At 40.5% G+C, this 20648-nt stretch overlaps 1 protein-coding gene across 2 annotated transcripts in view; it reads left to right on the top strand.

Moving 5' to 3' along the window:
* The window catches only part of LOC146652894 (uncharacterized), a 24706-nt gene extending 5416 nt beyond the window's left edge, over positions 1–19290 (top strand). The window contains exons 2-3 of one of the 2 annotated variants that reach the window (XM_085382144.1): positions 1770–4008; positions 12569–19290. In XM_085382144.1, coding sequence (XP_085238270.1) covers positions 2091–2879 — 789 coding nt within the window. In that variant the 5' untranslated portion in view covers positions 1770–2090 and the 3' untranslated portion in view covers positions 2880–4008; positions 12569–19290. Of the gene's footprint in view, positions 1–1769; positions 4009–6764; positions 10632–12568 lie in introns of those variants that run through there. The other variant, XR_014907581.1, reaches the window with a different exon arrangement.
* Positions 19291–20648: the final 1358 nt, after the last annotated feature.

The following is a 20648-nucleotide window of genomic DNA, read 5'->3' as shown; positions in this document are numbered from 1 at the left end:
TTATATTTTATAAATGTTCACAAAAACAATAAAAAATGTTTTATTTTATAGCTGATCTGAGAGATATGATGATCATTTAAATGTTCTGAAATCCCAAACAATCAATCAATAATCAGCTGCTTGTTTAATTATCATTATCAAAAAGGATTTTTGTTATAATTCTTCAGAATTATTTAAATGTGTTTTTCAATAAAAGATGTAATTTCTCATAAATATGAAAAAAGCAAAAATCTGAAAAATATTGAAAAACACTTAAATGTTAGATTAATATATTTATTTATAACCAAAGATAAGCTCCATTGGTTAAAATAAATAAATTAAACAGGATTTAGTTTCTTTTATGTCCAGCAAAAAGTCTCTGACAGCAGAAATCAACCCCCGGCAGCTGGACGAGCTTTCCGTCTTCTTTTTTTTAATATAACATTTGAAAAATCTAAATAATTAAAACAGAAAAAAAATCACAAATATGAAAACTGTAAAGCGGCTGTTAGCTGGGATTTTATTCTGAAGGCCTGAGTCCTGCTCTCGGAAGTTAGAACGTGCTGCTGTATGCAGGCGCGACTCACCTGCTCTTCGCTCCCTGAGGAACACCGAGGCCCCGCCTTCCTGCACCGGAAACGCTCCAGATACATGACGTCACGTCATGGTTGAGAGGAGCTGAAAGAGGCTGGTACCATACAGGCATTAATAACGAACAGAAAAACTAAAAACAGATTGAACTCCTGGCTTCTACGAGATTTTTGATTAAAAGGAAGAATTTTGCTTTCAAAGTCTGAAGGAATCTGAAACTAGCATCATCTGTAAAATCGAATTAGTTCCCATAAATTAGAAAAGTTAAGTCAAGCCAACTTAAGATAACCACGTTAGGACAACTTATTCACAAGTATTACAAGTACACAGTACTACGAATAACTCGATGTTTCTGAGTGAGCAATATTAATGTTTTCCCACTGACAAACATTTAATGTTCTACTAAATTTTTAGTTTTAAACAAAATCACATTATGTTTTATCAGCCTTGGACTTGAGAGATTTCTAATACAACACTTAATATAAACACTGTATGTGTGATTCAAAGATCATTTAAAAAAAGAGCCCAACTTTTATTTTCAAAAATCAAAAAAAGTAAATTAGCCGACATACTGTTCTGCTGAACAACACACACGTTGTTGTGTTATTTAATTATATTTTAAAAATATTGTCACTTTTAAACTGAATATTTATTTGTTAGACCATTTAAAACTTTAATCTTACAGTGAAACGAAGTCTCAGATTTAATTATTCTAAATTAAGTTTAGGCTTCTTGTAACTTTGTATTGTAGTTACAGTACTGATAAAATCGATATACAGTGGTCCCTCATTTATCGCGGGAGTTGCGTTCCAAAAATAACCCGCGATAGGTGAAATCCGCGAAATAGCCTTTATCTTTTAAAAACAATTATTATAGATGTTTTAAGGCTATAAACCCCCTCACTATATAGCTTATACACTTTTCTCAGATAGGCATGAACATTTTCACACTTTTCTCTCTTGTTTAAACACCCTCAAACTTCAAACCTTTGTAGAAAAATAAGTCCAGTCAGGGGCATTTATAGAATGAAACCAAAGGCACCCGCGGTTGCCTTTGATGGTGCAAAACGTCTCGTCGACATTGTTGTGTTTGTTGGGGAGAAAACTTACAAACATACAGTACAGCACTTCAGAGTCACACTGCCAGCGATTGAAGATTTATGTAAATTTGACAAGCTGAATGTATTCTGTACTGTACAGGAGACACGGCACGAGATTGATTGACAATGGTCTACAGTCAATCAGGATGCACAACACAGGCCTAGACAGGTAAGTGACGGACAAGGTAAGCGACTCATGTTGTAACTGACATCAGACGCCGGAGATTTTGGCGGAAAATTAAAGCAAATGGTAGTTTAGATTTGAACAAATTCATTTAAGCTTTAGTATTACCAAATACACTTATCAATTGTCTTATAACTAACAATATTTGTCTAAATAATCTCCAACACCCTGGAGAACAACGGGGAGAGTTTAGAGACTCTCCAAGATTATATTGATCAGTGCTTTCAGGATCTCGTGATGAAGAAGGCCCGGTGTGCAGCTTCCCCAGCCAAATCTGAGACGCCGTCGTCGAAAAGACAACGCCCGGCAGATTCCCCCGGCACAACATCGCCAGCCGGCAAAGATATTGCCGACATACTGGAGTCAATCGACAAGCGATTGTCCAGTTTCGATGCAAGGCTGTCCTTGGTGGAGATTCTTCACCGAGAATTTAAATGCTTGCGAGAATCCCTGGAGTACAGCCAGCAGCAGGTGGAAACGCTTGCTGCTGAAAATGCCACGCTAAGGGAGTCGGTGAAATCTCTCACAGAAAATGTTACCCAGCTCAATAGAGAAAATAAAAAAATAAAAGAAACAGTTATTGATCTACAAGCTCGTAGCATGCGTGATAATCTGGTATTTTCTGGTATTCCAGAAGCCGCTGGAGAGGACGCGGAGACCACGGTGAAAAGCTTCATCAAAACCCACCTGAAGCTGCCAGAGGACACGGTGAAGAACATCGTCTTCGATAGGGTGCATCGCCTCGGCCCCATTCGGGCTACGGCCGGGAGACCACGTCCTATCGTGGCCAAATTCGGCCACTTCAAACAAAAGCAACATGTGAAAAGCCGCGGCAGGGAATTAAAAGGAACGGACTTCAGCATGAACGTCCAGTTCCCCAAAGAGATCTTGGAACGACGCAGGGTCCTCTTCCCAATCCGACGCGGCTTCATCCAGAAGGGCTCCCGCGCTGTCATCACTGTGGACCGGCTGTACGTGGACGGACAGCTCCACCGCGACCCCAACATCACTCCGTGGCTGTATTAACCTCACACCAGATAAGAATCAGCTACACCCTTTCCCTATCCACTCACACTAACTTGCATTAACATCTGTTTAACTTACGGTATCAAATCGCATCTTAAAGTGTGATTTCATAGCAGAATTAACACCGTCACTCTCCGTCAGTGATTTAATTGGAATGTTTACGTTTTGTTTTTTTCTTCTTCTCGTTTTTTTCTCTCTCTTTTCCCCCTCGTTTTTATGCTGCTCACCCCTGTCCTTGGTTTCTTTCTTTCTTTCTTTCACTGCCTCGATCACCTGCTTCGACACTCATCCACAAGCAACATCCTTTATTTCGACACATACACACCATGCGCTCAACGGCAGCACATTTACATCAGTCAGACAGCGCACACAGTCGTATAGGATACACACACTTAAGCCAAGCCTACTCATATTAGTAAATATGCACACACATAGTCAGACTCAGGGAGCATCTCGCCACACATTTTTTCTCTCTCTCCTTCTCTTTATTTATGAACAAGTGATGTATTCTCTCCACCTGTCAAAGCGACGCACACAGCATACATCCCTAGTTATACACAAACATCTATGGGTGCACTGAGGTTCGTCACATGGAATATAAATGGAGCTGGCTCCAGAGAAAAGAGGTTAAAAATATTTAACCAACTCAAAAAACTACAGGCAGATGTTGTCCTTTTACAAGAGACCCACAGACCTCTTAGAGGTTCGAATGAACTTAAAACACCTGAGTTTCCTAATGTGTTCACAGCTTGTTATAATTCTAGACAAAGGGGAGTAGCAATTTTAATACATAAAAATATTAATTTCACAGTACTCGATACAGTTATATATCCAGAGGGCAGATTCTTAATCATTAAACTATCAATACTTGATAAAAAGCTATGTATTGCAAGTGTATATGGTCCAAATGTTGATGATCCCTCATTCTTTCACATTTTTTTCAGTGCACTCTCTGAACGCTTAGATGGCACACTTGTTCTTGGAGGCGACCTCAACCTTGGACTAAATGAAGAAATGGATAGGCTCAATACAGCAGGAACTCAGCGTAATTGGCAGTCCACAAATATAATCAAACAGTATATGAGCGACTTTGGTCTTTGCGATGCATGGCGCTCCCTTCACCCCACCAGTAAGGAATATACTTTTTTCTCACATGTTCATCACTCTTACACTCGTCTGGATTATTTTTTGGTCAGCAGCTCACTGCTGAGCGACATTTCAGACACTGAGATTCACCCTATAGCTGTCAGCGATCATGGTCCTGTATCTTTAACACTAATGCACAAGAATAATACTACACCAAGTAAGAACTGGAGATTTAATATATCACTACTTAAAGATAGTCAAAGGAGCTTGCAAAGAAAAGCGTCTGGACTTCTTTAAGTTGCTTGAAGACGTTTCACCTCTCATCCGAGAAGCTTCTTCAGTTCCTAGGTCAAATGGTGGAGAGTCCCAGATATAAACCTAGTGGGAGTAACCCCCCACAGAGGGACAAAAGGACCCCCTGATGATCCTCTAATCGCCTGAGCCAAGGTGGCTGCAAGAGACTGGAGATAGATCACTCGGCAGTTGATTGCTTAGTGTCACTTCTTTATTCTCAAACAGTTTTGTCATCCATTCTGCCATCGTTGTTTCTGCAGGAAGCAGGGTGCTGGGGTTTAGCTGATTACACTTCTCTATAGTAATGTGTGAGTGTGAGAGCAGAATACCTACATAAGAGAGTTGTCTCTGAAAGCTTGAGTCAAAACTGCCTTCATGTACCCTGCTACTCCATCGACATGGAGAATAAAAGGTTTTTCATAGTCTGGTAATGCTAAGACGGTACATGTTTGCAATGCTATTTTTAAATCAGTGAAGGCTTTTTCTGCTTCTAGGGTCCACTGTATTTTGTCTTTTAATGCTAGGTCTTTTCCATAAATTAGGTTCTGTAGTGGCTGGGCCAGCAGTGCATACTCTGGGATCCAGCACCCACAGAAATTGCACAGACCTAAATAACTCATCATTTGTTGCTTAGTTATTTGGTTTTGGTGCATTTTGGACTGCTGTCTTTCTGCTCTCTAGTAAGGTGCGGCCTCGGCCTGTTAGTTGATGTCCTAAGTAGATGACTTTATCACTCCACAATTCTAACTTGTGTTGTGATACTTTGTGGCCTTGTTCTGCCAAATGTTGCAGAACCGTCATTGTGTTTTCTCTACAATCATCTTGTGTATGGCCTGTAATCAATATGTCATCTACATACAGCAGAAATTTTCCTGGAGCAGAGAGAGAGCAAAGTGACATTGATTTCTTTAGAGCTTCTGCATACAGTGTTGGGCTATTTTGAAATCCTTGTGGTAGCCTCGTGTATGTGTATTTTTCATTATCAAAAGTAAATCCAAATAGATTCTGTGAATCTTTATGTAAGGGAACAGAGAAAAATGCATTTGAGAGGTCAATCACCGAGAACCATTGTTCTTTTGGTGTTACTTGATTTAAAATGATATGTGGATTTGCAACCACTGGAGGTATTTGCTCTGTTACCTTATTTATTGCTCTTAGATCATGAACTAGGCGATATTTTCCAGTATTGGCCTTTTTTACTGGAAAAATTGGTGTATTACACGTGGCTTTATTAGTTTTCACGAGAATACCTGCTTTCTGCATGTCTGCTTTACTGGCCTAATTCCTTCCTTTGCTTCTGCACTCAAAGGTTATTGTGGTTTCACAGGCCTTCTGGCCCTGATGCTGACCTAACTATCAGAATGTCATTGGAGAATTTCATTTTCACTTGAGGCATTTTTAGATACCTTCTAGTTTTTCAAAGAATTCACACATCTTACATATTTCAAACTTTGAAGTTTTTTGTTTTGTGTATATATATATTTTTTCCTAAACTTTGCATTGTTCATAGCTCACAGTTCTAAAACTGGGTATTTGTAAATCATATGCCTAATCACTATGTGTCACCGTAATCCACAAGTATTGGCACAAATTTGTTTCCAAACCAACAAAATAATCAAAAAAACAAAAACATACATGAGTCAGGATACAAAAAGACAAAGAAAAATGTTGCCAGAAACAAAGCAGAAGTGTGAGGGGAAACTGAGCTCACAGACAGCTGCATGTGTTCGCTTTTAATAGCATGCAGCCTCTGTTCTAAAAAAACCAATAAATAAAAAATAAAAGAAAATGTGTAACATGCTTATCAACTTAGCGGTGTCCACACATTTAATTCAGCTTCATAATCCTGCAGGTTTAGTTATTATCTTACAGGGTTTGGCTTATTAGTTGTTATTATAGATGTGCTCTGTATCTCAGTAATATTTATCTAGGATAAATGACAGGTTTTCAAGCAGGTTAAGTGCCTCTATGCACCTAATTGGTTTAGATATTGCTTTTATTTTCTTCATCTCATATTTCATTATACTGAGTTTGAGCAAACCTTTAAGCTTGATGCAGACTACTTCATAACAATTGTCCATCTCACATCATACTGGCTAAGATACTTCTTGTCAATATTAATATTATATATTTTTTTAAATTATTATCATCTTTTTCTCTCTATATAATAACAATAGTATATCACAATATTTTATTAGTGTATATCACTATACTACTACTGAGCCAATTTAATAGTTAGGATCATCTTACTCGGCAAACAGATAATTTATAGTTCATCCAATCTCTACAAAATTTGCTTTTTCTCTGAACAGGTTTGTGCCTAGTTTTAGACTGGTCTTCTGTTTGCCTCATCTCAGATCCAACCTTCAGATTATTATATTTTATTTTGTATCCATCAGGGACTGTGAGTGAGCTGCAGTCTCACCCACCCTCCAGGATGGAAACATTTATCTTTTCACACACTTTCCTTGGCTGAACAATGACACAGCCTTAATCTACCTTATGCATCTCTCTTTTTTTTTATAGAAAAGGTCTTCATATGAATGATTTCCTTTTATTTATTTCATACAATCTGGGCATGATGGGTCATAAATGCACTGATTTTTGCAGCCACGGCCACTATCTCTATGTGACATAAAAGGGGATCGGTTAGATGCTGTTTTGTCACATGTCCTGAGGCTGATTTCACAATTATATTACAACTGTTGGCTTGTCTTCTGAACCTAACAGTAGTTGTTCTACATTGTAAACCTCCGCTTCATCTGTTTCACTTCCTTCCTCTCGTGCTAGTCATTCATCACTTTCCTGTTCCTGAATTACACTCCTGCAGTCTCGAGCAAAGTGCCCGTTTTTTTTTCCACAATTACAGCATTTAATCTCTCTTTTGTCCCTTCTTTGTCCTGCTTTTTACTTTCTTTTGACTTTTTTCCTCATATAGCTCTTTTTGCAAAGCGGCTTTTAAAGCATTTATTGAATCAGGGGTGCATTTGCCTTGCCAAGCTGGACAATATATTTTATGTGGATTTCTCCACCTTTTTGCACTGATTATTCCTGCATTTGAACAGTTTTTTCCTAACCACTCTTCATCTGCTGTTAATTTTTCTTTAGTTTTAGAATTACCCATTTTGAACTAATTACGTCAGAACTGTGACACTGTCTCTGGTATGACGAAGCGGGCAGGTTATCAATAACAGCCTTCTACTCACTCGCTATTCGAGTGAGCGGTTATTGATTTTACGTGATGACGCACAACCTTATTTTCCCACTTCAACCAGTACGTGAGTGTGCACAGGAAAACAACTTTGAGGAGTAGTTCGACCGCTTATTGGGTCGTGAATGACAACTTACTCCTCTTAGTTAGCACAATTAGAGCGCGCTTTTATAATTTTTATTGAGATTTTCCGTATTTTCGTTGTGCAACCTTCTACCTGTTCCGTTGCAGCCACTCCCAGAGCGACCGGAACTCGTTCCGTTCAGCTGCTACCCAGAGCAACCGGAACTTTTAATAGCGATTTCTAGAATCTCGCTCTTGCCTGTCGTCTCTAAGTCCCTCTTGGACTGAGATCTGTCGGCGCTAACCAGGTTTACACACTATTTTAAAGGAAAATCTCAATATCAACGTATTTTAGCGCTTGATGGAATGCAGTGTTTCATATTCACCTTACTGTGGCGCTGCGTTTTGGATTCGGTTCATCTGGTCCTGGCGCCGTGGGGCCTGTATAAGACGCTGACCGGAGATCGAATGGTCCCGGTTTTTCTCCTTTACTGTGCACAGGTTTTTTCCAGCGCAGGCAACACGACGTCAGGATCCGATGAAAACCGTCTGTGGACAACTAGACGTTAAAAATAACAGTCAGTTCTCCGGCTCGAAGGACCAATTAAATGTCAGGGGTTAAGACATTTGTTCACAAGTAAGAGAAATAAGACACTGCAGACCGACTCAGAGAGTATTAAGACATGCGCATGGGTGTGTGCCTCTCAGCAAAATCACACACACTCAGCGCAGGCTGGTTGCTTTATTTATAAGGCAAAATGGGTTACATAGTACTTCCTCTTTTAACCGAAAGGGAAAAGGCCAGACATTACCTAAGCTTATCTGACCTCTGCACACAAACTAAGAATAAAAACATAGAAGTATATCACACTTATCTGACATCACACACACTGGGTTAAAGAATACATACTTGTATACTTGTCAAACATCTCAGACACTAAAGTAAGGAATGCATTATGTTCTCTTTAACAATAAACTTGGTTATGTGAAAATATATGAACACTCGATTATAAGGCACACTTGATTATACTTGATTTCATAAAAATCCTCTCACAATATCATACGCCACCTCTCTGGGGACATCTCAGGCCCTCCAAGGTTTGGAGGCCTATCTCCCCCTACCACCACTTCCCCTGCCAGTGGCGGACTCCCTCAGACATCGGTGCGTTGGTGGTTCTTTGTGTCCGGGGATGGGCGTCCAGGTACACACCGGCTCACTCCTTGGCGGCCGCTTATCGGGGCCTGGAGCCTGGGGCTCGCTCGGGCCACTTCGGAGGTGGGGTGCCCCCGGCCTCTCGGCCTGGGGCTCGGTCACTCAGGCACAGCTGGCTGCCGGCGGAGCTCACGGGTGCGTCACTCAGCAACCTGGCTTCTGCTCCGCGGCTGCTGAGTGAGCCCTCATCTGGGACTCTCCTCAGCTCTTTCTGGGACAGTGGCGCGGCTGCCCCTCTGTTGGTCTTCCTTGGTCTCTTGTGTTCTGGGGGCCTCTGGATGTCTGGAGTTTTGATCTCCTCCATACCTGCTTCATGCCCTGGAGGACGGGGCAGTGGCTCCCCACAGCCTCTAGCAGATCATTACATGAAGGAACCTTTTAAAAAAACAAGCGTGTCCATGCTCACAGGTGTACACACGGGTGATCACACACACAAACTACACCCTTTTTGGCTCCTACCTCACTGTATGCTGTCAATCTTACTTGCTGCACAATAATGTTTAATATTTAGTATTTACTGTCATATTCCCATTTATCATTGTGATGTTGTTTATTCTATTACTCTCGTTTTCTTCTGCTTGTTTTCTTTTTTCTTTCTCAACAGGTGATCCAGGTGATCGATATATGCATTTTTTCTTCCTCTGCTTATTCTGTTGGTTTTTGTTTTTTGCCCTTCTCCCCCGTCCCTCTTCTCAGCTGTTTTTCTTTCCCTCTTTCTTTCTCCCCTTCTTTCCCCCAGTCAAATCTGTCCCGTATTCAGCAAGTGAAAATAAAATAAACAATAAAAGGTGAATCAAATGGACCATTACAGCAAGGCAGGGATGGTCAATTTGGTAAAGTAAATCCGTTGGGCATCGTTCTTCGCCTTTAGACAATAATTCTGATCGCAAAAAAAAAAGGATGCACAACACAATGCCCTGTTAAAAAACACCCCCCCCCCCCCCCCCCCCCAAAAAAAAACATGAAAAATTGCACACACAAAAAAATTGCTGTCCACTATGAGATAAGGCTGCGAAAGGTGAACCGCATTATAGCAAGGGACCACTGTAAATATATTTATAGTTCAGCCAGGTGCAGTCTCTAACTCAAACAACACATTTGTTTTGCATTCAGACACCTGAGCTGGTGTGTTGTAGTTTTTTAAGGATGGCTTGTTTCCATTACTGCCTGAAGAAAGTCTTTAACATTGTCCCAAGTTTCCTTAAGTACAGTGGCAGTGGATGTGGGTTGGAGAGGCAATGACCTTGAACCTCCAGATGACCATCTTCACTGACCTCTCCACTTGTGACAAAGGGCTCATCTCACCTGGTGTGAGCAAATAATCATATTTTTTAGAAAACCAACCTATTTGCTTTCTTAAAACATTTTTTTTCTGCATTTGCTACAGAATGGACCTCAGGTTAGACAACCCAGCAACAGTTATGCCAAGCGTTAAGTCGGGCCTCTGAGGAAGAATTGAAACCACCAACTGGCTGCTTTCGATGTGGATGAGAAGCAGCTCTACCCTGAGCCTGTCTTGAATGACTCTCCACCACGATAGACTGATACAGCGTCCGCATCACTGCAGCTGTTGATCTCTTGTTCCACTCTTTGCTCACTCGTGAACAGGACCCTGAGATACCCAAAGTCATCCAGAGTGGGCACCCCACTGTTTTCTGTCTGAGGATCGTGGCCACAGATTTGGAGGTGGTGACTCTCATTCCTCCTGCTCTACACTCAGCTGTGAAATTCTCCAGTGAGAGCTGGAGGCCGCCACCTGATGGCTATCCTAGGCCGACAGGATCCCTCTTAAGTTTGATCACGACAGGCACCAACCATCTTGCAGCCGCAGCTCCTTGCAGCAGTCCGGCACGCTCCCCCGCCTCCTGATCCAATTCACCACCAGGTGCTGATTAGTTGAAGATTCAGCTAGGTGACATTCAGTGTCCCGCTTTTCAGTCTCGATAGGCCTGAGCACTACCCAACACACAATAATGTCATGAAAGCATACTAGAAGGGGCTATGCAGACATGGTCACTAACTTTTCATTCTGATGATCTGCAGAATAATTTCACTGTACAACAACCTTGTCTCGCAGAGATTCCTATGAATTTTAGCTGATGATGGTTGTATAGTGTCTAATATGAAGACTAGGGGTGGGTTTTTATAATCGATTCATCGATTAAAATCGATTCTGGCTTGGATAACGTAAAATCCATTCATTAAAATCCTGAATCGATTTTTTTAATATAAATTTATTTTACGCGAAATGCCAGAATCTCTGGTGACATCTGACAAAATTTCAAGAACCACCAAACAGTTAAGACAGTAAATGAGAGCAGGTACACGGATTCTGCACATAGACTTAAACACACAGCGCGACCCACGGATCAGAATCAGTGAGATGTCGCCTTTCTCACCCGACGGCACGGACACGGTCGGGGCTGAAAGCCGACAGCTTGCTGATTCTGATCTGTCGGCGGGTCCGCGCTTTGTGTTCACGCCCTTTATGAGCCGATTCTAAAGCTGTTAGTTTGATCTCTCTCCAAACAATACTGACCGAACCAGCAGCAAAAGAAGATTCACATAAACATCGTCATGAATTCACTCTGACTTTTACTGTTTTGCTTCCACCGCGATGCACAGCTCTCTCTCTCTCTCTCTCTCTCTCTCTCTCTCTCTCTCTCTCTCTCTCTCTCTCTCTCTCTCTCTCTCTCTCTCTCTCTCTCTCTCTCTCTGTACTTCAAGAACAGTTTCCCTTTCTTCATTATTCGCTTGCTTGTTACGCACCAGTCTACTGTTGTTTACAGCGCTGTCAGCCGCTGTTTTTTTCCCTTTTACATTCTTCCGAAAAGAAAACCTCATTTCTGCTGTTCAATACTGAACAAATTTAAACTTTTTAAAATTATTCAAAATGCAAAACGCTTAACCGTGTCTCTAATAAAACCGCTGTAACTTCAGAGGTAATGTTCATATGTTGATTAATGGTTTTCTTTCGTTTTTGATGTACTGCAGAATAGTTTTATAAAATCCCAGGCCAGGAAAATCACCTTCATGTTTTTCTGTGTTTTATCTTCAGCTACTTTGACACAAAGGCATCTGCTGTGAAGCTTACACCTGTGATAAAGTCTTGCGTGTGTCAGCTTCCTTTTTATTGATACAAAAATATGTAAATGTACTGATCTGAATTATAATATTTCTGACTGTCAAAATTTCCCAGATTTAAATCGAATCGAATTAAATCGAATCGTGGATTGAATCGATTCGGGACCTTGTGAATCGGAATTGGATCGATTCTAGAAATCAGTGACGATACCCAGCCCTAATGAAGACACCATAAACAGTGTACAGTCTTGGCCAAAATTTTGAGAATGACACAAGTATTGGTTTTCATAAAGTTTGCTGCTTTAGTTTTTATGATAGCAATTTGCATGTACTCCAAAATGTTATGAAGAGTTATCAGATGAGTTGCAAAGTCCTTCTTTGCCATGAAAATGAACTTAATCCCAGAAAATAAATTTCCACTGCATCTCATCATTCAGCATTTCATGCCATAAAAGAACCTGCTGAGATCATTCCAATATTCTTCTTGTTAACTCAGGTAAGAATGTTGACGAGCACAAGGCTGGAGATCATTATTTCATGCTGGCTGAGTTAGAAAAGCAGACTGGATGTGTTAAAAAAAGAGGGTGATGTTAGTAATCATTATTCTTTCTGTTAACCATGGTTACATGCAAAGAAACATATGCAGCCATCATTGCGTTGCATAAAAATGGCTTCACAGGTAGGGATGTTGTTGCTACTAAGATTGCATGTAAATCAACCATTTATCTTCTCATCAAGGAAAGAGATTCAATTGCTGTGAAGAAGGTCTCAGGGTGCTCAAGAAAGTCCAGCAAGCACCAGGACCATCTCCTAAAGACGACTCAGCTGTGGGATCGGAGTGCCACCAGTGCAGAGCTTACTCAGGAATGGCAGCAGCAGGTGTGAGTGCATCTACACACACAGTGAGGCGAAGACTTTTGGAAGATGCCTGGTCTCAAGAAGGGCAGCAAAAAAGCCCCCCCCCCCCAAAAAAAAAACAAAAAACAAAAAAACAAAAACCCATCAGGGACAGACTGATAGTCTGTAAAAAGTACAGTACAGCAAGTGGGCTACTGAGGACTGGGGTAAAGACATTTTCTCTGATGAAGCCCCTTTTCGATTGTTTGGGGCATCTAAAAAAAAATTGTCCATGTCAATATAAAATTGTATTTAGTAGTCAGTATAAGCTTTTTAATGATATAAGTTTGCATGTGATAGAATACTGCATAATAACCTTTTGATGACTTAGACTGTTGTTCACTATAAGACTTGTTCTGTTATTATCAGTTTCTTTCCCACAGCGATAGTAAGAGCTGAACAAGCAGTTTTCACTCCCTACCAGGAAAAGGAGCTGCTTCCCATAAACCGCACACGCACACACATACACAACCACATACGCACATGCTCACGTATCAACATTCCACTAAACAAATGTATTCATTGTTGTATTACTCTTCTTGTGTATAAATAAAGACAAGTGCAAGAACAGAGCGCGCACATCACAGGGCCCCCACTTTGGTGTGAGCACTCTGTGACCGCCCTTGCAAGGAAAAACTGCAGCATGTGTGTTTCTACTCTCTGACTCTCAGCTGAAGAAGTGTCTTTAGAATAAATCTCTTGACAATCCAGAAAAGATTATGGTAATATAGATTACCTTACATACATATTACATACATATAGATTTCAGTAATATAGAAGAAGGTTCAGTTAGCTTTGCACAAAAACAGCTGGTAGAAATGTCCTTCAAAGAGCTGCTTTTACTTTCTTACTGTGAGTACATTTCTCAACCAGTACTTTTTCACTCTTACTTGAGTAAAGAAGTAGAATCAGTACTTCAACTTATACTGCAGTATTTTTAGCACAACACAGTACAGTATTTTTGCCTTTGGGTGCGATGTCGCACCTCACCTGCATGGCATCTACAATGCTCTGCTTGCGTTGTTGTTGGTGGTGGTGATGTGTACCGCAAAATTACAATTAAAATTCTCAACAAAAAAACTGGTGAAAATATAAATAATATGTAAAAAACTTAACCCCCAAAATGTCTAAGGCTACGTTCACATTGCAGGTGTTAATGCTCAATTCCGATTTTTTGATCAAATCAGATTTTTTTGTCTGCTTGTTCCCACTACAAATAAAATGCGACAGCAAACACGCTCTAGTGTGAACGCTCAAAGCGGCCCGCATGCGCAAAAGATGTCACACACAACGCGCTTTGTTTAGACCCAGAGCAAACAATATTGTTTGACTGATGGCCCTTAATATAAAGACTTCGGACTTTACGTTTCCCAATTTTTGCTTGAAGTTATTTTGTTATTTACATAATAATGTAGATAACCTAATAATTATCCTTATTGCTGTTTTAGAGGAGCGGTGCTTCAAAGGATAGTTGCAGATTTCTGTCAGAATCTGCAGATTACACAGTACAAATAAAATGTTCACGTTTCTCCAACGTTGTCTTCCCAACAGTTTCACTGACATCTACACTGGATGGCCAGGAAGCGTTCGCAATGTCTTATCGGGCGCTTCTCCGGCGCTGATAATTGGCGTCTGTCTTGTGTCAGTGATGTAAAAGACGGATTTAATGCGACATGACTGTTCAAACAGCAGTCGCTTGACCATTCAAACAGCAGTCGCTTTCTAAAACATCGGATATGTATCGGATTCAGTACCACATAGGAAAGTGACCCAGATCGGATTTGAAAATATCAGATTTGCGCCGTTCACACTGTCATACCATGATTGGATATGGGTCGCATAGGGTCAAAAAAATCGGATTTGATGCGCTTTCGCCTGCAGTGTGAACGTAGCCTAAGTCACATCACATGACAGTGCAACATCTAAGCACAAGAGGTGGGAGGGGTAGCAAAGTGTGCCTGCTCTGCGCAGACACAGGAGCGACAAGTCCGGCGACCTGGCTGTTTCGTCTTTGCCAAAAGCACAGCATTGCAAACAAGAGCGGAACTTAAAGTAAAGAACCGATCTCACCAGGCTAGTATCGATCTAATGCCAATGTCGACTTGGTATCGATACAATCAATATTTGGATCGATCTGCCCATCACTAGTATCACTTCCTGTTCCTGTTCCAACACACAATGGTTTGTTTGAGTAGCATATGTGCATAGCAATTAATTTAAAAACTTTTAGATAACTTCTTTTTTGATAGTATGATCTTCACTAGCTTCCTCTGAAGCACACTCTCTGTGTACTCACTCCTTAATTTATTACGATTACGTTGGCACTTTGTTAGCGTTACAACAACTGTCGTACTTTTGACACCTCTGGTTAGGATTTAGTGGTCAGTTTCGGACATATTTGATTCTTGCTTGTTATTGAACAAATTCACTTCACTGCTTTTCACTATCTGACATCAATGCACATTGTTCCATTTACTGCATATTGCGCTTTATTCATGTCTCTCATTCCACCTGCATCAACATTGTAAAGTTTGTCACAAAGAGATTTATACATTTATAAATACTAATATTCTCTATTCCATTCTGTTCTGCTTTTTTATTGCCCAGATTTTAGTTAGCTTTTGTTAAATTGTCTGTTTATATGTAAATAGATATGTATGTCACAAATAAAAGTGTCTTGTAAATTATGTTTTTATAAAGAATTTTCTCCCAAATCTCTTACATGCTAACTGTAACGTGTTATTTCTGCTAAAACCTGAACTTAAATGTGTATATGGTGTTTATCTGTTTTTCTCTCTGTTTTAGATGCACATATCCATTTGGAATTCTGCCTCCAAGTTAGAATTGCAGGAATGCAACACGTGTTATAAAAGACCCTTTCACTGCCCTCTGTGCCCCACTTTCAGCCCTACTGTCAGGGCAAAGATTGAGGAGCATATAAATGGATACATTAAAAATGCTTTACCTTTCAAAGGTATGTTGGTATTAAATCCTGCTCCTCACATACAAGGTCTTAAATAATCAGGCCCCATCTTATCTTAATGACCTTGTAGTACCATATCACCCTATTAGAGCAGACCTCTCTGCATTGAATCATATCTGTTATTCAATTCAATTCAATTCAATTTTATTTATATAGCGCCAAATCACAACATAAGTCGCCTCAAGGCGCTTCATAGATACAGTGAAAAACCCAACAATCATATGACCCCCTATGAGCAAGCACTTTGGCAACAGTGGGAAGGAAAAACTCCCTTTTAACAGGAAGAAACCTCCGGCAGAACCAGGCTCAGGGAGGGGCGGCCATCTGCTGCGACCGGTTGGGGTGAGAGAAGGAAGACAGGATAAAAGACATGCTGTGGAAGAGAGACAGAGGTTAATATGATTCAATGCAGAGAGGTCTGTTAATACATAGTGAGCGAGAAAGGTGACTGGAAAGGAAAAACTCAATGCATCATGGGAATCCCCCGGCAGCCTATGTCTATTGCAGCATAACTAAGGGAGGATTCAGGGTCACCTGGTCCAGCCCTAGCTATATGCTTTAGCAAAAAGGAAAGTTTTAAGCCTAATCTTGAAAGTAGAGATAGTGTCTGTCTCCTGAATCCAAACTGGAAGCTGGTTCCACAGAAGAGGGGCCTGAAAACTGAAGGCTCTCCCTCCCATTCTACTTTTAAATACTCTAGGAACAACAAGTAGGCCTGCAGAGCGAGAGCGAAGTGCTCTAATAGGGTGATATGGTACTACAAGGTCATTAAGATAAGATGGGGCCTGATTATTTAAGACCTTGTATGTGAGGAGCAGGATTTTGAATTCAATTCTGGATTTAACAGGAAGCCAATGAAGGGAAGCCAAAACGGAAGAAATATGCTCTCTCTTTCTAGTCCCTGTCAGTACTCTTGCTGCAGCATTTTGGATTAGCTGAAGGCTTTTCAGTGAGTTTTTTGGACATCCTGATAATAATGAATTACAGTAGTCCAGCCTGGAAGTAATAAATGCATGAACTAGTTTTTCAGCGTCACTCTGAGACCGGATATTTCTAATTTTAGAGATGTTGCGCAAATGGAAGAATGCAGTCTCACATATTTGTTTAATATGTGCATTGAAGGACATGTCCTGGTCAAAAATGACTCCAAGGTTCCTCACAGCGTTACTGGAGGCCAAGGTAATGCCATCCAGAGTAAGAATCTGGTTAGATACCATATTTCTAGGCTTTTCAGGGCCGAGTACAATAACCTCAGTTTTATCTGAATTAAGAAGCAGAAAGTTAGCGGCCATCCAGGTCTTTATGTCTTTAAGACATTCCTGCAGTTTAACTAATTGGTGTGTGTTATCTGGCTTCATGGACAGGTAGAGCTGGGTGTCATCTGCATAGCAGTGAAAATGTATGCTATGTCTTCTAATGATACTGCCTAAGGGAAGCATGTATAATGTAAACAGAATTGGTCCTAGCACTGAACCCTGTGGAACTCCATAATTAACCTCAGTGTGTGAAGAGGACTCTCCATTTACATGAACAAATTGGAGTCTATTAGATAGATATGATACAAACCACTGCAGTGCAGTACCTGTAATATCTACAGCATGTTCTAATCGCTCTAATAGGATATTATGGTCGACAGTATCGAATGCTGCACTGAGGTCTAGCAGGACAAGCACAGAGATGAGTCCACTGTCAGAGGCCATAAGAAGATCATTTGTAACCTTCACTAAAGCTGTTTCTGTGCTGTGATGAGCTCTGAAACCTGACTGAAACTCTTCAAATAAACCATTCCTCTGCAGATGATCTGTTAGCTGTTTGACAACTACTCTTTCAAGGATTTTTGATATGAAAGGAAGGTTGGAGATTGGCCTATAATTAGCTAAGACTGCTGGGTCTAGAGATGGCTTTTTGAGTAAAGGTTTAACTACAGCTAGCTTGAATGCCTGTGGTACACAGCCGATTATTAGAGATAGGTTGATCATATTTAAGATCGAAGAATTAATTAATGGCAGGACTTCTTTGAGCAGTTTTGTAGGAATGGGGTCTAAAAGACACGTTGATGGCTTGGAGGAAGTAATTATTGAAGTTAACTCAGAAAGATCAATTAGAGAAAAAGAGTCTAACTTAACATCAATGGTACTAAGAGTAGCTGTAGATAATATTACATCTGTGGGATGATTACTGGTAATTTTTTCTCTAATGATAAAAATTTTATTTGTGAAGAAGTTCATGAAGTCATTACTAGTTAACGTTAAAGGGATTGTTAGCTCAAAAGAGCTCTGACTTTTTGTCAGCCTGGCTACAGTGCTGAAGAGAAACCTGGGGTTGTTCTTATTTTCTTCAATCAGTGATGAATAGTAAGATGTTCTGGCTTTGCGGAGGGCTTTCTTATAAAGCAGCAAACTATTTCTCCAGGCTAAATGATGATCCTCTAAATTTGTGACACGCCATTTCCTCTCCAGATTACGAGTCATCTGCTTTAGGCTACGTGTTTGAGAATTATACCACGGAGTCAGGTACTTCTGATTAGAGACCTTAGTTTTCACAGGAGCTACAGTATCCAGAGTCGTACGTAGTGAGGAGGTGAAATTATTAACAAGATAATCGACCTCTGTTTGAGTAGCGTTCAGATAGCTGCTCTGCTCTATGTTGGTACAGGGCATTGAAGATGATAACAGTGGGTGGATTATATTCTTAAACTTAGTTACAGCGCTTTCAGAAAGACATCTACTTTGATAAAGTCTACTCTCCACCGCTGTGTAATCAATTATTGTAAATGTAAATGTTATCAGGAAATGATCAGACAGGAGAGGGTTTTTAAGGAAACACTGTTAAATGTTCAGTTTCTATGCCATATGTTAAAACAAGATCTAGAGTGTGATTAAAGTGGTGGGTGGGTTCTTTTACATTTTGAGAGAAACCAATTGAGTCTAATAACAGATTAAATGCCATGTTGAGGCTGTCATTTTTAGCATCTACATGGATGTTAAAATCACCCACAATAATTATTTTATCTGAGCTCAGAACTAAATTAGATATAAAGTCTGAGAAATCAGACAGAAACTCTGTGTAAGGCCCAGGTGGACGATAGATGATAACAAGTAAGACTGGTTTCTGAGTTTTACAGCTGGGGTGGACGAGGCTAAGCATCAGGCTTTCAAATGAATTAAAAGTCTGTCTTGGTCTTTCATTAATTAATAGGCTGGTGTGAAAAATTGCTGCCACACCGCCCCCTCGGCCTGTGCTTCGAGATTTCTGGTAGTTAGAATGACTCGGGGGTGTTGATTCATTTAAACTAACATAATCATCCTGCTGCAACCAGGTTTCTGTAAGGCAGAGTAAATCAATTTGTTGATCAATTATTAAGTCATGTACTAACAGAGACTTGGAGGAGAGAGACCTAATATTTAATAATCCACATTTCACTGTTTTACTCTTTGGTTCAGATGTGGATACTTTATTGTTCTTTCTTTGTAATTGTTTATGTTTAAGTTGTTTGTTGCTGGTTTTTAGTTTGTTTTTTGTCTGTTTGGGAGCTGACACAGTCTCTATGGAGATGGGTTTTTGGGGGGGGTAGCAGGAGGAGAGAAGCTGCAGAGAGGCGTGTAAGACTGCAACTCTGCTTCCTGGTCCCAACTCTGGATAGTCATATTTTGGGGGGGTTTAATAAATTTGTCCATATTTCTAGAAATGAGAGCTGCTCCATCCAAAGTGGGATGGATGCCGTCTCTTCTAACAAGACCAGGTTTCCTCCAGAAGGTTTGCCAATTATCTATGAAGCCCACATCGTTTCTGGGACACCACTCAGACAGCCAGCAATTTAAGGAGAACAAGCGGCTAAACATGTCACTCCTGGTCTGATTGGGGAGGGGACCAGAGAAAAAAAATTTAACCTCTGTCTCTCTTCCACAGCATGTCTTTTATCCTGTCTTCCTTCTTAAGGGGCTGAGCTGTCAACTGATCACCACCTGGTGGTGAGTTGGATCAGGTGGCGGGGGAGGACGCTGGACAGACTTGGTGCATGTCAAGTCAAACCGAGTAGGAGGTGGAGAGCCCTGAGGGAAAAAGTAAACGTGACAGACTGGAGGGCGGAGCTAATCTTGTGTCTGGGTTTCTGTCGGGAAGAAAAAGAAAGGCGAACTGGGAAGCAATAGGAAGGTGCCACTTTCGGGAAAAGCCCAGCATAATTCCTTCAATAAGTTGTCGCCAACATGAATATTGTGTGGAACTGAAGTATCTTTAAAGCCAGGGAGGCAGCCGGTAAGGGAATGGTTGCTGACTATGGTAAAAGACTTTGAAGCGAGTTGCTAAAGAATCGCGGCTGCCGCTAGCTTACGTAGCATTAGCACTGTGCTGTGAGTTGGTTGCCTGTTTACGAGCGGCACCATTGTTTATTGTTGGTCTGCATATGGAAGACTGTTAATGCTTGCATATGGTTAAGAGAAGCTGGTTATAAATACTATTGTTACTGCTCAAGTTCTAATGCAGATTGATTATTTAATTTAGCACTTTAATAGAAAGCAGTATTTCTCAAGGTGTATGTACAATTGTTAGTGAATTACGTAATTTGAGCATTTAAAAATACTCAAGCAAATATTGTACTACAAAGCTTATGCACTGCATTGATGTGTTTAAAAAAAAAAAGAAAAAAAAATGTGTTTGGGATTGTTTACAATATTTGCAGATGTGTGATAACAAACATAATTTGTATTTGGGTTTTTTGGTTTGTATTTAAAGGTTTTTCACCTATGGCTGACTGTGGCCGAAAAGAAGATTAAAGAAAAGGAAAACAAAAGATCTGCCTGGTCATTGAGTGAAACCCAGTTAAACACCTGTGGTAGATGCATCAATCCCTTTCAAGCGGGGACGCTGCACAAACTTAGAGAGCTTGACAGTGAAAAACCGGGAAATCAAATCTGGGAAAAATGACCTTTAGTCCTG

The sequence above is a fragment of the Rhamphochromis longiceps genome, linkage group LG15, assembly GCF_057381845.1.
Source record: "Rhamphochromis longiceps isolate RC_006_pf linkage group LG15, R_longiceps_female_GT1.1, whole genome shotgun sequence".
In the NCBI taxonomy this organism is placed as follows: domain Eukaryota; kingdom Metazoa; phylum Chordata; class Actinopteri; order Cichliformes; family Cichlidae; genus Rhamphochromis; species Rhamphochromis longiceps.
Note: the sequence above shows the minus strand (reverse complement) of the source record. Positions and strands in the feature narration are given on the sequence as shown.